Source organism: Agelaius phoeniceus, chromosome 34 (genome assembly GCF_051311805.1).
Source record: "Agelaius phoeniceus isolate bAgePho1 chromosome 34, bAgePho1.hap1, whole genome shotgun sequence".
Classification (NCBI taxonomy): domain Eukaryota; kingdom Metazoa; phylum Chordata; class Aves; order Passeriformes; family Icteridae; genus Agelaius; species Agelaius phoeniceus.
Window position 1 is genome coordinate 2,538,157 of NC_135298.1, and position 19,119 is coordinate 2,557,275.

General features: G+C 56.0%; 1 protein-coding gene across 1 annotated transcript; it reads left to right on the forward strand.

The window, feature by feature from the left end:
* The first annotated feature begins 333 nt into the window (after positions 1-333).
* LOC143696416 (serine/threonine-protein kinase pim-1-like) lies at positions 334-17,731 on the forward strand. The gene is made up of 6 exons (XM_077192547.1): positions 334-346; positions 4,270-4,376; positions 4,496-4,546; positions 4,750-5,116; positions 5,763-5,939; positions 17,709-17,731. Exons 1-6 carry the CDS (start codon positions 334-336, stop codon positions 17,729-17,731), a joined length of 738 nt encoding a protein of 245 aa, XP_077048662.1.
* The last annotated feature ends 1,388 nt before the right edge of the window (positions 17,732-19,119 follow it).

The following is a 19,119-nucleotide window of genomic DNA, read 5'->3' on the forward strand; positions in this document are numbered from 1 at the left end:
ACAATAGACTACCTTTGATTCGGTTTCAAGTTTTACCCCTTCCCCCATCAACAAAAAGAGTATAATAAGAGTTCGGATGAACTGCAACCCTGAGATCTCCCCAGACGTGACCTGGTGAACTCCATTGGCTGGACATCAAAGGACTGTGCCGTTCTACGTTTGGTAGCTTTATACCTTCCTTTCTCTTCCTCCCTCTTTTTCCCTTTTCCCTAATTCCTCCCCAATGCATTTTCTTGTGGTTATTCAATAAAGGTACATTTGTTTTGATTATCACTGCAGCCCCCTGTATCGTGTCGGTGTTTTTTGCACTCTGAGATCAACCCACAAACCATCATGAAACCCGTTCGTAAGGATGGATCATGACACTTGCATACATACTATAGAAACCTTCTATCAAACCTTAAAAATTCTCTACAAATTCATTTCCAACATTACTGGGTCTGGCACCGCCCAGATCTGGTGTTTGCTGCCACCTCCAGTGCCCAGATCTGGAAATTCCCTTGTTCCGGCAGAGCCAAGTCCAGCAATTTTCTGGTAAAGAAAGCCAAAATCTGGCAATTTCCCACTGCTGACACTGGCAATGCCATGATCTGGTGTTTGCTGCCACCACCCGTGCCCCAGTCTGGACATTTATTGGTTCTAACACAGCCCAAGTGCAGCAGTTTTTTGGAAAAAGAAGACAAAACGCAGCAATTTCCTGGTGCCAAGACTGTCACCACCCAGACCTGGTGTTTGATGGCACCGCCCATGCCCAGATCTGAATATTTCCCTGTGCCACACAGCCCAAGTCCAGCAATTTGCTGGCAAAGAAAGCCAAAACCAGGCAAATACCTGGTGCCTACACTACTCCGATCTCGTGTGTGCTGACACCGCCAGTGCCCAGATCCGGAATTTTTCAGATGCCTGCACAGCACAATTCCAGCAGTTTGCTGGCACAGAAAGGTCACATTTGGCAATTTTCCAGTGCCAGCACATTCCCCACCAAGATCTGGTGTGCGCTGGCACTGCCAGTGCCCACATCTGGCAATTTCCCAGTGCTGGCATCACCCAAATGCAGCAATTGTCTGGCAAAGAAAGCCAAACCCGGCAGCTTCCCAGTGCTGCCACCAGCACCACTGTCTCTGTCTCTCTGGGAGCCTCTCAGGAACCCTGGGCCAGTCCCGAGTCGGCAGACACCGGGGGCAGCCCCGACACGGCCGACAGCGGGGAGACACTCTCTGTGCCCCGAGGGTACTGAGGGCACCTGGGCTGGCCGCCTTTGCAGCACAAGAGACACCAGAGACAGCGGTAGAAGAGAAAGGGCCGACTCTTAGCAGGGGTTAATCCAAGGTTTCATTCCAGGTGTCCCAAAGGAGCCCCTACACCTCAGAGGCCTCCTGCCGAGAGCCCGGGAGATGTGCCAAGGTTGCATTTAAAGGGAGGTGGAAAGCCAAAGTAGAGAACATTTGACTAACCAAGAAGTGACCCTAAGGGATGGGTCCTGGGGGATGGACATTTAGGACAGCGTATGGGGCAAGGCTTGGGGGGCTGACCCCTGGCCTCTGGCTGATCACTCGACATCCTGGACCGAAGCTTCTAGAGGGAGGGGATGGGATGCTGAGTGATTGACAGAGAGCCAGGGTGGGGATTTGGGGATGATCTCAGCAAGGGCAAAGGATTACACAGGGAAAGGGAGGGGGGTACCATCTGGGATGAACCATTTGGGAAGAATATGGGGATACAAAACCTAAACTATCGCAAAGTATTACAATGTATGAAAACACACTACAACACACCACCCAGATCTGGTGCCTGCTGCACAAGTGCCCAGATCCGGAAATTTCCCAGTGCTGGCACAGCCCAAGTCCCGCATTTTTCTGGCACAGAAAACCAAAATCCGGCAATTTCCCGATGCCAATACAGGCGCCCAGACCTGGTGTTTGCTGCCACTGCCAGTGCTCACATCTGGATATTTCCCCGTTCTGGCAGAGGCAAGTCCAGCAATTTTCTGGCAAAGAAAGCCAAAATCTGGCAATTCCCTGCTACTGTCATTGGCAATGCCAAGATCCGGTGTTTGCTGGCACCACCAGTGCCCAGATGCGGGAATTTCCCAGTGCCGGCACAGCCCGAGTCGAGTAATTTTCTGGTAAAGAAAGCCAAAACCTTGCAAATACCTGGTGCTGGCCCCACCCAGATCTGGTGTTTCCTGGCAGTGCCAGCACCCAGATCTGAAAACTTCCTGGTGCCAGCACAGCCCAAGTGCAGTGATTTGCTGGCACAGAAAGCCAAAAGTTGGAAATTGCCAGGTTCTGGCTCCAGCACCATCCAGATCTGGTGTTTGCTGGGACCACCAGTGCCCAGATTTGGAAATTTCCCGGTGCCTTCACAGCCCAGGTCCAGCAATTTGGTTTTAGCTAGCTTAGGCAGAGAAGTTCCTGGGACTGGGACTTTCCTTTTTCTTGGAACTGTTGAAACCTGCTCTGGACTGAAAACCCAGAAAAACACCAGCACCTCACACCCGTGGCCCACTGAGGTCTGGGATGCTGCATTCCAGCACCAGAGGGACTTAGAAGAGACCGAGTGAGCCAAATACAACCCACAAAAAGGACTTTCTGAATTTGCCATCCCTTCAGCACTGTCAGAGGTTTTATTTAATATTATTCATTTTTCATGCTTGTGAATACTTTACTTGATAAATAAACTGGGGTTTAATTACTTTTCCCAAGGGAACTCTTTTTCTGAACTAGTAGGGGGAGAGGCCACTGGAACTTGATTTCTAGATGGACCCCTTTTGGAGGCTTCCTCCCAAAATTTGCCCTAAAGCAGCACAAACAGTCACAATGGAAACTTCACCAGTGGCACAACACCCCAGCCCACCAGGAAAAGAAAGGACATGTAAAGTTCTCCAAACATTTGTCCTGCTTTGCTGCAAAAGTCCTGCTGCAGACACTGTGCAGTGTGGAAAGCCAAGAGAAGCTGCAGCTGGTGGCAAATCTTGGGACAGAAGCTTGACCTTGTTCTCCAGGAGAGATTCTTGGCAAGAGCAGAGAGGAGAAGATTCCTGGAAAACTGAAACAGCTTTCCAGAAGTGAAATGTAAATGAAAGAAACAATCCAAGATGTTTTCCTCTATTTATTTTTATGCTCCCCTTTTCCATGGGGCACTACTTCTCCATCCCAGTAATTCCAGATGCACTGTACCTCTAAGATCAGTGGCTTAGTGATTTTTAGACACTCTAAAATACCATGAGCCACACACAGTTTTGCTTCCCCTGTTTTTACTGGAAGGCAACACTGGAGATGTAAGTGCAGTGCTGGGCTCAGGTAGGAATCCTAGCCCAAGGGAAGGTGTCCCGCCAGTGTTTGCCCCTCAGCCAGGCCAATGCAGAGCAGCAAGCGAGGGGATTGCTGTGCCAGTGTGCAGGAGTCAGGGCTCTGCACCTGGGCTCAAGGCTGCAAAGTTGCCGTGTTTGGACAGACTCAGGGGCTGTGCCCGGGCCGCGCGGGGCTCGAACGTGGGGCTCGTGGGGCGAGCGGGGAACGGACACGGGGACGAACGGCCCCGGTGCTTCAGTTGCAGCGGCGGCAGCGGCGGCAGCAGCAGCGGCGGCAGCAGCGGCAGAAGCAGCAAAGCATATAATCGATAACGACCTTTCTCTTTCTCTCTTTCTTTCTCTTTCTCTCTTTCTTGGTCTTTCTCTCCTTCTGTCTCTGTGTCTCCCTTTCCCGCCGTCGGGCACCCTTCTCCCGGGGTCCCTTGCCCGGCGTCCCTCTCCTCTCCCCGCCTCCCTCTCGTGTCCCCGCCTCCCTCTCCCCCTGCCGGGCCGGGCCATGCCCCCGGCCCGCCCCCGGCCCCGGGCGGGGCTGCCCCGTGCCCGGCCCCGCCCGTCCCGCCGCGGTCTCGCCTCCGCCCGGCTCTGGCCCTACTGGCGGTGGCGCTGCTGGGCGGGCATCAGTGCCGTGTGCGGGGGCGGCATCGCCGCCCTTCGCCTCCGCCTGGCCCGAGCCCGGCCCCGGCCCCGAGGCAGGCTCCAGCCCCGAGCCCGGCCCCGGCCCCAGCTCCTGCCGGGGCCCGCGGAGGACACAGGCGGCGCGGCCGCTGCCGCCGCCTCCGCTGCGGCTTCCCCGGCCCGAGCTCCGCCGCTCGGCAGCGCGGCCGCCGGCCCCGAGCCTCCCGTGCCGCGTTCCAAAGAGCGAACGCCTGGGCATGGCCGGCCCGGGGCGGCTGAGGGGCGCTCGGGGGCCGTTGCTGGCCCCGGGCCGAGCGCTGACAGCCGCGTCCCGCCCGCAGGGACGGCGCCCGAGGCCCTGCAGGAGCGCTACCGCCTGGGTTCGCTGCTGGGGCGCGGAGGATTCGGCAGCGTCTTCGCGGCCACGCGGCTCTCGGACGGCGCCCCGGTGAGCGGCGGGGCCGGCGGCGGGCGCAGGAGGAGGGGACGGAGGAGGAGGAGGAGGAGGAGGATGGGGCTGGGCAGAGCGGGCGGCGAGCTGAGCCCGCTGCTGTCCTTGGCTTGCAGGTGGCCATCAAGAGGGTGCCACGGAACCGCGTCCGGCACTGGGGCGAGCTGGTGAGTGAGCGGGGCCAGCGGCAGCAGCCGGGGCTGCCGGGCGGGGATGAGCCGAGGCCCGGCACGGTGGAAGCCGCCAGGATGCCTCGAGGGGGAGCGGGCGTGGGCGCAGCGCAGGGCGCAGAGCGTCCCGGGCTGGCTCAGGGCTTGCCCAGGCCTGGCACGGCATCGGCCCCACTGAGGGCATCGTGCTCCTCCCGCAGCCCGACGGCAGCAGGGCCCCGCTGGAGATCGTGCTGCAGGCCAAGGTGTCCACTGGCTTCCCCGGCGTGGTGCAGCTCCTGGAATGGTTCGAGCTGCCCAACCACATCGTGATGGTGATGGAGCGGCCAGAGCGGTGTCAGGACCTGCATCGTGTCATTCGGGCACGGCGGTTCGTGCCCGAGGAGGTGGCGCGGGAGCTGTTCCGCCAGGTGCTGGAGGCCGTGTGGCACTGCACCAGCTGCGGGGTCCTGCACCGCGACATCAAGCCAGAGAACATCGTGCTTGACCTGGCCACCGGGCAGGCCAAACTGATTGACTTTGGCTGTGGCACCTACCTGCAAGAGACAGCCTACACCCACTTTGCAGGTGAGCCCACGTAAGGGTGTACTCCTGGTCCCGGGATCTCATGGCCCAGCATCTCCCAGCCCAAGCTGGCTGTGGCAGCGGGGATTCTCCCTTTTGCTGCCAGTCAGGGGACTGAGTCTTCAGCTGAGTTGCTTTAGTGTGGGGCTGGGTGGGGAGCCATCTTCCAGCCCTGCTGGCAGCCTTTGCCAGCCACTCTGCCCAGGACTGGGGCTGGGCTGGGGCAGCCAGCCCGACCAAAAACCCGCATGGGTGGGGGTAGCAGAGAGGGGGGTGGAACCTGTGCCCCAGCCAGTTTGGTGTGCAGGCGAGAGGAAGGGCTTGCACTGCTCCACTCGCCCTGTTTGCCTTGGCTTCCTAATATTTTTGGGGCAATGCAGGCAGGGAGGATAAGGGCATGTTTTCCCCAGCACAGAGAGGGTTTTTCCTTTGCTTGTCATGGTCAGGCTTAGCCAGGGCTTCCTCTGCCCTCTTCTGACACCAGTGGCTTCTTTTCCAAGCCTTAGTTTGTGCACAAGTCCCAGGTGCTGGCGAGAGGGCAGTGGTCACCCTGTGTGCCACTGATGCAGTCCCCGCAGGCCCAGGGATGCTGGGGCCAGGCTCTGGGAGCAGCAGCATCCCCCTGCTGAACTCCATCTGTATTCCATAGGAACACCGTCCTACAGCCCCCCGGAATGGAACGACTTTGGCTGGTACCATGGCGAGGCAGCAACGATCTGGTCCCTGGGCATCCTGCTGCACCAGATGGTCTGCGGGGAGCACCCTTTCAGGAGGGGCCGGAACCTCAGCTGGGGCCAGCTCCCGCTGCCACAAGGGCTCTCTCAAGGTGGATCCTCTTCTCTGGGCACGGGGGGAATCCCAGTGCTGGGAGCCAGCAGCAGGCTCGTGAGCATCCCGCTCTGGCAGCTGCTGAGGAGGTGGCACATGTCCTGCTCTCCTCCAAAACAGGGAATTGATGGGAAAGTTTAGGCCCAGCCCTGAGTGCATCCAGCAAGGCCTGGGCATGGCAATAGTGGGGCAAAGCCAACAGGAGCCTTCTCTGGCTGACCGGCAATTTCTGCTTTCTCTGCCCAGAGTGCAAAGATCTGATCAGGTGGTGTTTATCCGTGAACTCCTTGGAAAGACCCACATTAGAAGACCTGTTCTGTGATCCTTGGGTGCAGGATATTCCTCGGCCATAGAAGAAGGGAGAGAGCCACAGGCACACTTTGATCCAGGGCCCTGGTAAGTTGCAGCTCCACACATGCCTTGGCAATGAGTAGCAAAGGAACCCAGACTTTTTTGTGCTGCCTGTGTCACTGCACCGGGGTCATGGGATGGGCACACGCAGCCCTTGTGCTGCAGCTGAGCTGCTCTGCCCAGCACTGGTGGCCGCCATCCAAGCTGGTTTTGCTTGTGCTGGTTCCCTGACAGCTGGGGCCCTGGGCAGAGCCCTGAGAGCCTGGTCTCCCCCCAGGGAAGGAGAAGGAGCCCCTGGAGAAGCTGTACCGGGTGGGGATGCTGCTGCTGCTGCTGCTGCTGCTGCTGCTGGAGACAGCCAGGATGACATCAAGGATGAGAAGCTCTTCCTCAGCCTGGCCACTGGAGGCTGAAGGTGATGGACTTTGATTCTGGCACCTTCTTCATAGCCAAACTCCACAGGGAATTTGCAGGTGAGTCCCCACGCGGGGAAATGCTGCCAGATTTGGGCATGGCCCAGCCTGGCTGGGAAGCAAAGGTTCCCCCTGTGCTGGGGCAGATGCAACTCATCCTTCAGTCGCTGCCCAGCTGCTTTTGGCAGGGCTGGGGCATGGGCTGGGCTGGGTACAAATGGGAGTGGGCTCCTGGCCCTGCCAACAGCCCCCAGCAGCCACCGTGGCCTGGGCTGGGGCTGGGGCTGGGGCAGCCAGCCCGACACAAACAAAGCCCCATGCTGGGAGCAGAGGTGGGACTCCAGAAGCTGTGCAGGGGCTGCTTTGCTCTGCAGGCAAGGAAGGGCTGGGCTGCTGCACTGCCCTTGTTTGCTTTGGGATCACCGTGATTTTGGGGGGCAGTGCTGGGTGGAAGTGAGAAAGTGTGGGCTTCCCTCACCCGTGGGTGGGTTTTTCCCTACCATGTAGGAGTTGGGCCTTCCTCAAGGCCCTGACAGAGATAAGAGTTTTTCCCGTTTTTCTTGTTTTCCCTTTTTGTCTCTAATCTCTTTTCAAGAATGTGTTGTTTGTTTTTCCACAGGAAGCGTTCCAGGTGGTCCAGTGTGGATGGGGAAGTGCTTGGGAGCAGCTGTGGCGTGGATGGGCAGTGGCCTTGGAGAAGGCTGAGGACGTGGTTTGGGAGCAGCTTTTCTTGCAGCCGTGGCTGGCGTGAGGTGGGTCCCTGTGTGCTTGGCAGGGTGGGATCAGAGCTTTTGGGAGATGGCAGCGAGCACAGGAGCATCCTGCTCTGGGCAGCTGCTGAGGGCTGGATGTGCCGTGGCTGGCTGCAGGCTGGGCACATGTCCTGCCCTCCTGCTCTGCTGCCAAAGGCAGCAGGGATGGGCAGCTCTGGGCACAGCTCTGGGCACAGCCAGCATGGCCTGGGCACCGCAGGCCTTGGCACAAGGGCACAGGAGCCCTCAGCTGAGGGGCACTTTCTGCTTTCTCTCCTTGCAGCCGGGCTCTGCGGCTGCTGAGGCTGCTCTGGGCTCTGCCAGGGCTCTGCTGGGCTCAGCCCTGGGCCCAGCTGGGCTGGCTCTGCCCTCCCATTGCTCTGACAGCTTTGCATCAGACGAGCCCCTTGCGAGCACAGCGCCTGAGCTTTCTGCTTTGGCAGCTGAGTGAGACTCTGCTGCAGGCCCAGAGATTGCAGCTGGGGACACGCATCCAATTGGCAAGAACCCAAACTCTCCACAGTCCCAGCTGAACGCCTGGATCTGCACAGGGTGTTTGTCTGTCCCATTCTTCCTTCTTGATTGGCTGGAATTGTGCAATTGCACTTTCTTCCTCCTCTAGAAGTGCCTGAGTGGGCCAAAGCTGGCGAGTGGGCCGTGTTCCTGAGGCAGTGCAGTCTGGAGCTGATGGATGGAGAATTGCCCTTCTGCACTGCCAAACCAGAGCAAAAAGCCCTAAGTGGCACTTTGTGTCTCTAAGAAATCCCTGACAGTTTCAAAGGGAATGTGCAGCTCCTTCCCAGGCTGAGAAGGAAGGGCATCTTCTCAAGGATTTGGGCTTTGACAGAGTTTCCATTCCCAGTCCTGCTTGGAGCCGGAAGGGCACAAAGCAATTTCCTCTTACTTTGAGCACAATTTCAAATGGCAATGTTGGAAACAAAGCCCAAAATCTTTTAAAAGGCTGCTGGGATCAGTAAGATGGATCCATGCCATCAGCACATTTACAATGTAAATGACTGAGTTCCTCTTTAAAAAAGATCATTTACCTCTTAATGCAAAGTTTCAGAACTTTTTCACTAACACTTGGGTTTTGTTTTCATCTTTCACATTTTATATAGTTTTTTTCTTTTTCCTTTTTTTCCTTTATATAGAAAACATGTCCTACAAAAGGAGTGTCCTTTGCTCCTGGTTCCTGTGTGGAGCAGCTCCCTTGCTGCTGGCTGAGCTGCTCAGGCAGAGCCCGGCAGCTCCTGGCCCTGCAGGGCTGAGGCTTTTCCCCGTTGCTGGGCACAGACTGATGGAGCAGCACTGCTGAACACGGGCACACACAGAGGGCCCAGCAGCAGCTGCCTTTGGCCACCTGAGGCTCCAAGGCCCAATCTCTGAGCAGCCAGGGCTGGAAGAGACTGGCAGCATCTGATCCCTGACTCTGGGCCAGGGCTGCACAAATGACCCCACAGCAGCAGCAGCAGCAGCAGCAGATGGAGCTGACTTTCAGCACAGTCCCTGGCCCTGTTCCCTCCCGTGTGCAGCGGTGTCACAGCAGCCTGAGGCACCTGGGAGCCCCCAGTGCCAGCAGGGGCTTGAGATGGCAGCCCTGGGCTCCTGGAGGCTGTGCAAGGAACGGAGCTGGGCACTCCCTGTCCATGGGGAGCTTGCAGATGGAAAAGGCTGCTGTGCCCAGGCAGCTCCAGGGGCACAGAAAGGAGGCTCTGGAGCACTGGATCTGTGCCAGTGCCACAGTCCTGGGCAGCAGCCAGGCAGCCCTGGGGGAACAGAGGGCACAGCAAGAGGGACAGAAGCAGGCAAGGGCAGAGACTGGGAAGAGCCCGGCCCGCGAGCAGGAACAGCTGCTCCATTGCACTCTTGGAGAAAGCTCTTGGCTGCTTCAAAGCGCTGGAAGGCGTGAAGGGCAGAGAGGAGGCCACAGCAAACAATGCTCCTGTTTGCACAGCCTCCCCTCTGCGTGTCCCAGAAGGAATTGGATGGACTGGATTCGTCTCTCCGAGTGCTCTCGTTCAGCATGAGCAGCTCAGCACCAGGAGCTGAAGGAGCTGAAGCCTCAGGCCACAGGAGCTGGGCAAGAGGGAACTTCTGGAGCAAAGTAATGCTGCTGAAATAGCCCCAGCTGAATGTAGCGGATATCATCATGGAATCACAGAATCCTTTCTGTTGGAAAAGCCCTCTGAGCTCACCCAGTGCAGCCGCTCAGCCAGCAGTGCCAAGCCCAGCACTAAAGCACGTCCCTGAAGTGCCAAGGCCTGGACAGCAGCCCTGAGTGAGGCCTGGACAGCAGGCCCTGAGCCAAAGGTGGCCTCTGGAGGAACCTTCCAAGCAAAGGTTATCTTTGTATCTGCTCCCTGCTGAGATATGCATGGTCATTAGCACTGTGATAGATGTAGCCACTCCTTAGTGAAACATGGATGGACCTTTGTGTATTTAGAAGCCAGACAAGGCCATGAAATCTGACATCTGGCCTTGTGTGGGGCTGAAGGATCAAAGTCAGCTGCCTTGGCTCCTCCTTGAGGCCTGGCCAGGCTTTGGGAGGGAGCCAAGAGGAGGATGAAAGCAGATGTTGGCACACTAGCAGTGCTGTCAGTTTGTTCATGCAGCACTGTCAGAGCTGGGCCCTCTCCCAGCGGGCTTGGAGCCTCAGCTGGGGCTGGAGGCACCTGCAGGAATTGCCAGTGCCCAGGAGTGGCTCTGCAGCCCTTGGCTGTGACAGCTTCCCCAGCTGCTGTGTGCATCTGGGGGATGGCAAAGGCTGAGGGGAAATGCTGCTGCATCTTTCTTAATCACTGCAGGCAATCTTTGGTGGGGATGATTGGGTGCATTGCTGAGCTGCTCCTTTTGTGATTCTTTGCTGCTCTGAACTGCAGGAAATGACACTGATTCCTCCAGTTGGAGTCTGTGTCTTTGGTGCTGACTTTGGCCACTGGTCAAACCAAACTGGCCCAGTCTGGCCAGATCCCAACCAAATGTCACTTGTTCAGTGTCAATGTGAGGCATCAGTGCCATCAGAAATTCCCAGATGGGAAGCCCTTCCCTGGAGTTCCCTGGCTCTGGAGTGGGCTGAGGTGGGAGCCCCGTGGGAGCAGTGGGGCAGTCGGGTAAAAGAAGCTGCAGCCCTGGATGTCTTCAAATGCATCCAAAAACTGCACATGGAAAAGGAAAAGGACTTGTGGGTTTGGGCAGACAAAGATGAATTTGTTAAGAGTCCATTGGAAACAGCACCTTCAGAAGGAACAATTATTCTTGGAATGCTCCCACATGGAGCAAGAGAAGAAGGTTTTAATCTTGAGCTCAGCTGCATTTGTACCAGTGAAATATCAATATAATAACTAACTATATGTATTTTTTGTATATTAAGACCTTAATATATATATATATCTGTATATTTATATATATATGTCTGTATCTATCTGTCTATATGTATATCAATATGTATATCTACATATGAAATAATAATAATGTGAAATAGTGCTGACAATACTAATTTGGTAGCTTTGGCTGCTCAGGGATGTAACACTAAATACTCTACAGAACAGGATTGGCCAGGACCCTACTGTCAGTGGTCAACTTTGTGAGATTGTAGACAATGTAAAAAGGAGGAAGGGAGGAAATTGCCTATTTTCCCAGGGTTTGCTGATACTGTGATGCAGAGTGCTTTGTCTGTTGCTGTGAAAAATACAGGGATGAAGCCTGCAGGGTTTTTCATGTACCAGACTATGCACAAGCTGCAGGATTGGTTGAACGGGTGAAGGGGTTGTTAAAAGAGCAGTTGAAAAAATGAGGAGATGGGAACCTTTGCCCATGGAGAACCCATCTCCCAGATGTGCTCCATGCCCTGAACAATGGCCCACGGGGGAAATGGAAACCCCCTGGCTGTGCACGGCTGCCCCCAATTTGCAAATCCAACCATGGGCAGTGAGACTTGGACTGCCTGGGAAATTGTTCTGGCTGTGATGGCCCCTGGCAGGGCCAGCCCAGAGGCTGCAGGGCTGGGCCTTCATGCATTGGAATTAATGAGGATGAATTCAAAGCAAATGAGAGCTATCAGTACTGAAACAGGAATTCAGATTCCTCCAGGACACTTTCCTTTGGTGACTGCTCCCTTGGAGCTTGGCCTTGCAAAGTGTTCATGTCATGGCAGGAGGAATTGATGCAGAATATCCAGGAGAAATTACAGTAATTCTGTGAAACAATAGTGACCAGGATTGGATTATTCAACCCCATGACAGGGTAGCACAATTATTGATATTGCAATTTTGAGAACGATTGTGAAAAAAGGAGCTCCAGCTGCAATCACCACCGTTTGTGGAGATAAAGGGTTTGGATGCAGCAGTGCTAATAATGGAGCCAGAGTGTGGGTCCGGAGGCCAAATGGCCCTCCCGAGGCAGCTGAAGGAGCAGCTCCTGGGAAAGACAACTCTGAGTCCTGAAAGCTGGGCAGGAGCAATGGGAATGTGTCCCTGCAGCCAAGGATTGTGTGTGAGGACAAGTAGATGTGACAGGATATTGTTTTACACATGCTGCCAGACCAAATCTCCCTGTTTGCCCCAAGGGCCCCTTTGGCAAATGCTCTGATCCACGGGGCTCCATGGGAAGGCTGCTGTGACACTGAGGGACTTGCACAGGAATTGCATCCAGGAGCCTGGGTGCCCCTCAGGGACTGGGACCCGGCCCCTTCCAGCCAGAGGGGAAAGGGCCCCCCAAGCCTTGTTAGCCCCAGACAACATGGTAAAGCTGAACAGCAAAGGGCCTGGGGGCATTATTCTGGAATTAAAAAGGCGCCAGCTCCATGGACAACGGAATTCTTGTTCCTAACTCCAAGGAGATTGAGAAAAAAGAATGAAGAACGGTGTCACTGAAGTACTGCTGATGTGTGTAAGGTGTACCTTGATAGTCAGCCAGAATCTTTGTCTGCCACAAACACCTCTAGTGTTTGACCAAGGGGTTAGTCATCAAAATGTAATGATGAGTTCTGATGGATTGCTGAGCTTATCCTTTTGTAATTCTTTGCTAATGATGATGTGCTTTGCTGAGCTCATCCTTTTGTAATGCTTTGCAGCTGTGCATGATATAAATGCCACAATTCCTTCAGTTGGTGTCTGTGTCTTTGGTAGTGACCCTGCCCCCTGGTGAAACAGGGCCCCCTCTTGCCTAAGTGTTAGCTGGGAAGGCAAAAAGCCTCCCTCCAAAATTGCCCCCTTGCTCCTTGTTCCCCCCCTTCATACCCTGAGCATGATGTGCTCTGGTCTGGGCTGTGCCCGGGGTCAGCTGGGGTCACCTGTCCTGGCTGTGTCCCCTGCCAAGCTCCCCCGCAGCCCCAGCCCCTCCCCAGCGTGGCTGGACGAGGGGCAGGACAGGCCTTGGCTGTGCTGCAGCTCAGCAAGAACAAAACCATCTCTGCGTGCTCAGCGCTGTGCTCAGCACCCGGCCCAGCAGTGTCTCAGTGCCAGGGGCTGTGCCCTCAGTGCCTGCCAGGGCTTTCCATGGCAACTGCCCGGCCAGGTGCCCCAGGTGTCCCCCCCAGTGCCGGTTGCCATGGAAACAGTGCCCAGCCCTGCCCCTTTCTGTCTGGCTGACCTGGCCTTTGGCCCTGGCAGTGCCCTTGGCTGCTGGTTCCTGGTGCCCGAGCGGCCAGCGCGGCACAGGGCAGGTGGCCATGGCACAGCCCCCAGCAAGGGATCCCCTCTGGCTCTGGGCACTGACACCAGCCCTGAGCAAGGGGCCCAGGGCAGCTTTCCATGCCCACCAACCATCACAACGGCTCCGGGCATTGCTTGCCATGGCACCAAACCAAGGAACGGGTCCCCGTGGCCGTTGCCATGGCACCTGCTGGCACCAACCAGTGTCACTGCAATTGTGCCTGGAACAGCCCTGCCACCGCTTTGTCCTCAGGGTTGCCATGGCAGCCCAGGGCAGCAGCAGCTCTGCAGGCAAGGGGCCATGGAACCTGGCTGCAGAAATGGCTCCTGGGGCTGCTTTCCAAGGAAACCTGAATTGATGGCGGTTGCCATGGCACCCAAACCCAGCACTGGGGTCCCTGCAGTGTCCATGGCAACAGCCCCTTGCAATGGCCCACTGCCTGTTGGGATGATGATCCACCCTCACAGCTGGCCCAGGACAGGGCTGGAGTGCTCTTGGTGCCACCTTGGGCTTGGCACACACTTGAGGAGGATGTCTGTTTGCAATGGGGAAACTCAGGAGTTTTAGATGGCTTCAAAACTCAAAGAAGGAAAATCCCTCTTTGCCTGAGTGCAGCCACTTCTCCAAGCAAAGCAGCTCCCAGGTGAGTGAGGAGAGACACCATGGGCTTGGGGAATGTGGAGCAAGGTTGTCCACACTGGCTCAGAGCTCAAGGCACAGCTTCTCTGAGCAGGCCAGACCTCCTTAGGACAGTCCCTGCATCAATATCAGACCTGGAATGCTGCAATCACTTCTTGTGTAATAAGAAAAGCATAAAAGACACCCTTGAAAATAGGAATACATATTTCCTAGAAGCTCTTTGAACTATTTCTCCATAACTATTTCTCCATAACCCTCCTAATGAACTGCACAGGAGCAGAGGGAAATCAAGGCAGAGCCATGGTTTGTCAGGACTTGCTTGATCCTCATGAGCCTCACTGTGCATTTGGAGCTGAGCCCTTGAACCTCAGGGCCTGGGAGGAGATTGCACAAACCTTGCCAGGAGTCAGAGTCAGAGGAAACACCCAAAGTGTCTCCAGGCATTCATGGCTCCCACTGAGGTCCCTGTCCAACACAGGCTCCTCATGGACTCCTTGGAGGAGAGAATTGGTGGCCAGGATGGCACAAAAACCTCTCAGACACTCAGTGTGGAAAGGAAAATCCAAAGTACCTTCAACACCTTGAGTGTCTCAGAGCATGAATGAGCCCCACTGAGTGTCAGTACAAAGCTCTCCAGGGACTCATTAACGCAGATAATTGGGGCCATGATTGCACAAAGCTCTCCCAGAGTCTGGATCCAAGGGGAAACACCAAGTACCTTAAAAGAACTGAAGTACCTTGAAGCATTCATGAGCCCCACTGAGTGGTGTTACTGACAGAGCCTCTGCAGGGACTAATTACAGCAGGTAATTGGAGGCCATGATTGCACAAAGCTCTCAGAGACTGCAAGGCCAAAGGCAAACCCCAAGTCCTTTGAAAAAGCTGCAGCCCCTGCAGGGAGCATTCAGGAGCCGCCAGGGCCATTGCTGAGCAAGGCTCCCCAGGGACTCCTTGCAGCAGATCCTTGAGGCCCCTGGGATGTGGGCCAGGGGGGGATGCAGAGGGCAGCACAAGGGGCTGGCAGTGCCCAGCCTGGCTGGGGCTGGGCCAGGAGGCCCCAGGGCCTCAGCACAAGGTGTCTCCTCCCAGCCCTTGCTGGCACAGACCCTGCTGTGCCCCAGGGCACCAAGCCTTGGCTTCTCTTTGTCCCCAGCTGCCATCAGTGCCTCCAGTTCTCTGCTCTGCCTGGGGCCTGGGGACACTTTCTCTGTCGTGTCCCTCAGTGGGAGCCACTACAAGTCCCAGAAACTTTGGAGTTGGATTGTGACTTGGAGTTCTGCAGAGGCTTCTTCAGCTCCCTCTCAGGGCCTGATGTTCAGGGCCTGAGCACAAAGGCCCAGAGGCTCCTAAAGTCCTTGTGCTGTGTCTGTGCTGCTGAGCTGGGCCGGGCTCCTGGCCCAGAGGCAGCTCCTGGCAAGGGCAGCAGAGCTGCAGAGAGACAGCTCTGGGCAGGAGCAGCTCCTGTGCACAGCCCAGCAGGGCTGGGGCACTGCCTGCAGCCAGCCCGGGCACAGCACAGAGGCACAGAGAGCTTCAAGCAGGCAGGGCTGGGAAGGGGCTGGGAAGTGCCTGGGGCACAATCACTGCCAGCCCTTGGCACAGCAACCTCTGGCTGCAGGACAATGCAGCTGCAGCTCCTGCACTGATCTCCTAAAGCTGCAACATCCCAATGCCTGCAGACTCTGGCAGTGCATCTCTGAGGATTTCTGCTGCAGGGGAGCTGAAATGCTCATGAAGCTCTCACATGCTGAGCAGTCTCAGAATATTTCCAAGACAAGGATTTTGATGGAAATGAGGCAATTTCCTAAGACTTTGTCTTCAGATTCCTACTACTGGAGAGTGGCAGGGAGGGGGGATAATTATTAAAGGATGATTATGAATTATTAGTTCTGAATTTTGGCAAGTGGTGCCTGAGATCACCAAACTGTTCCTTCTAGTGACCAGCAGGTTCACAGGAGATCCCTAATGTGCCTTCAGCCACTGTGCCCATGGACAGCAGCAGCAGCAGCTTTGCTGGAGCCATCAGGCTCAGTCTGAGCTGTCCTTTCTCCAAGCTGCAAAGAGAAGCTGCCCCCAGGCAGTGCCCTGCAAACAGGCAGGGTTCTGTCAGGCCAAGGAGAGTGCACAGAGCTTTGGGCTCTGTGAGTGCTGGCACAGAGAGATCAGGCACAGGGAAACCCCTGCAGGAGGAAAATCTCCAGGAAGCAGAGAGAAGATCAGGGAAGGAGAGAAAACAGAACCCAGCAATGCTGTGGCAGGGAGAGTTGAGAGATGTGCACAGGATCCCCTGCAGTGCAGCCCCTCCCTCTGAACAAGCCCCCTCCCTCCTGTGCCCCAGCCAAGCCTCTGCCCTCAGGCCCGGGGCTCCAAGGTGTGCAGCCCCTCCTGTGCAGGCAGAGCTGCAGCAGAGCCGTGGGGCAGCTCTGCAGCCCCGGGCCCAGTTCCCTCTGCAGAGCACAGGGCTGGGAGCAGCTGCCCGGCCCTGGGGGCTCTGGAGGGGCACAGCTGGCTCAGGGTGACGCTGTCCCCAGGGCCCGGCTCTGGGCAATGCTGTCAGGGCAGCCAGGGAAGGAGCTGCATCTCCCTTCAGCCAATGCCAGCAGAAGGACACTTGCAAGTCCCTCTGAGATTTCAGTCCAGGCTGGGAGCTTCACTCCAGCATGCAAACCTGTCCTGGAGCATCTCTGAGTGATAAGATCCATGGGCAAAGACAGAGGTGTTGTGACACTGAAAATGCTGCTGGGTTGGTGGAATGAGCAACGTGAGTCCTTGGGTACAGAAGTGGAGCTGGGCTCTGCTGGATCCATCTGCTCTCACAGTACCTGGGGTTTGTAAGAGGAACGTGGGAGTGTGAACATCCTCCAGCTGAGCAAAGTGAAAGCCCAGAGGAACTGCAAACAGAATGAAGTGACAGATCATCTGCCCCCAGTCTGCACTCATTATCTTGGCTCAGGGAAATCACTCTGTTCTACCAGAGGGCAGCAGAAATGCTCAGGGTTTCTGATATCCAAGAGTACCAGGAAGTCCATGGAAGGAGCTTAAAAAGAAAACATCAGAACTCTGAAACACAAGAGCATGTCCATGTGTGTTACAAAGGAGGGTGTGTGGGAAATGGCTTTGATTTTGGTTACAGGTATCTCCTCTAACCCTTCACTGTCCTTTTCTCCATGAACAGGTCCCCATGTGCAGCCACAGCAAATGTCCAACAGCAGCTGCATCAGCCACTTCCTCCTGCTGGCATTGGCAGACACACAGCAGCTGCAGCTCCTGCACTTCTGCCTCTTGCTGGGCATCTCCCTGGCTGCCCTCCTGGGCAACGGCCTCATCATCAGCGCCGGAGCCTGCGGCCACCACCTGCACACGCCCATGTTCTTCTTGCTGCTCAGCCTGGCCCTCCCTGACCTGGGCTCCATCTGCACCACTGTGCCCAGAGCCATGCACAATTCCCTCTGGGACACCAGCACCATCTCCTACACTGCATGTGCTGCACAGGTCTTTTTCTTTTTGTTCTTTATCACAGCAGAGCTTTCATTCCTGACCCTCACGTGCTCCGACTGCTACGTGTCCATCTGCAAAGCCCTGCACCATGGGACCCTGCTGGGCAGCAGAGCTTGTGCCCACATGGCAGCAGCTGCCTGGGCCAGGGGCTTTCTCACTGCTCTGCTGCACATGGCCAATACATTTTCCCTGCCCCTGTGCCATGGCAATGCCCTGGGCCAGCTCTTCTGTGAAATCCCCCAGATCCTCAAACTTCCAACCCCAGGGAACTTGGGCTTCTTGCTGTTTGTGCCTGTTTATCATTTGGCTGTTCTGTGTTCATTGTTTTCTCCTATGTGCAGACCTTCAGGCCGTGCTGGGCATCCCCTCAGAGCAGGGGCAGCACAAAGCCTTTTCCACCTACCTCCCTCCCCTGGCTGTACCTCTGTTTATCAGTACTGCAGTGTTTGCCTGTTGTTGCAGGCTCCCAGCCAGGTAATAATTAGCATTGTCTCCATGATTGCAGAAGGCTGATCCATGGCTTTATTCTACTATATTATATCATATCCTACTGTACTTATTAAGGAACTCCTCCCCTTACAGACAGTGCGATACAGCTTTGCCCTAATTGCTCAATCCCTGCAAACACCATGCAGTGGCCAGGCAGAGCTGTCAGCAAAGGAAGGGCCCAGCCAGGTGGGGCAGCCGGGGGATGCCCACAGCCTGCAGGGACAGAGGCCAGGGCAGGGACACCGTGGGACAGCCTGGGCTGCACAGGGCACAGGGATGGGCAGCAGCTGCAAGACAGCCCTGCCAGAGCCAGCTTGGGCAGCACTTTGGCCATGGCTGCTGGGCCTGGGGCCAGGAGGGGACAAGTGACCCTTGCAGGCCTGGGGCCTCATGGCCTCCTTGTCCCTGCTCAGCAGCCTGGCAGGGGCCGCCCCACGCTCCTGCCCCTGGCATTGCACATCCCCACATGCCAGTGCCCATCCCGGGAAGAGCCCTGAGCAAGGAGGGAGGGACAGGATCTGCCTGGCCAGGCCCTGGGGCTCAGGCCTTGGCCCTTTGCATTCCTGAAACACATCCAGGTGTGCTCAGCGCCAGAGCCACCTTTGCCTTGCTTGTGCCCACCTGGCATCACCGCCTGCAGTGTTCTGCTCTAGCTGGAACCGGGGAACACTTTCTCATCTGTGTCCCTGACAGGGATCTCTTCAAAGTACAAGAAACTTCAGTGTTTTATTATAGCTGAGTTCTTGAGGGTTTTGTGACATCACTGAGGGGGTGGTGACATCACAGAACTGGCTGTGACATCACAGAGCTGGCTGTGACATCATAGAGCAGGATATGAGGCCATAGAGAAGAGTCTGCCATCACAGAGGGTGGCTGTGTGGCATCAGAGAGTGGGTTGTGACATCACCTGGTGGCTGTGTGACATCATAGAGCAGGCTGTGACGTCACAAAACAGATTGTGACATGACAGGGTGACTTTGGGATATCAGTCTTCTGTGATTTCACAGCACTGCTGTATGACATCACAAGGTGACATAGAGTTGGCTCTATGACATCACAGGGGCAGCGTGACATCACAGGGAAAGTGTGACATCACAGGGGCAATAATAGTGACAATAGCAAAAAGAAGAATTAATAATGGTAATAAAAACCCTGCCATGCTTATACTTGGTTTGCATGGCCAGGTTTTGGTAAGGGGGGGCTCTAGGAGCACCTTCTGTGAGAGGCTGCTGGAAGCAGCTGCTCCTCTGTGTCCCACAGAGTCAATTCCAGCCAGCTCCAGGATGCACCGGCCGCTGGCCAAGGCTGGGCCACTTGGAAATGGTGGTAACACCTTTGGGGCAAGAGATTTAGGAAAATGGGTGATGGTGTAGGTGTAACTGTG

Coding starts and splice junctions, on each gene's coding strand:
- LOC143696416 (XM_077192547.1), top strand. Junction 4,547..4,749: donor TCCGGCACTGGGGCGAGCTG/GTGAGTGAGCGG, acceptor CTCCTCCCGCAG/CCCGACGGCAGCAGGGCCCC. Junction 5,117..5,762: donor AGCCTACACCCACTTTGCAG/GTGAGCCCACGT, acceptor TGTATTCCATAG/GAACACCGTCCTACAGCCCC.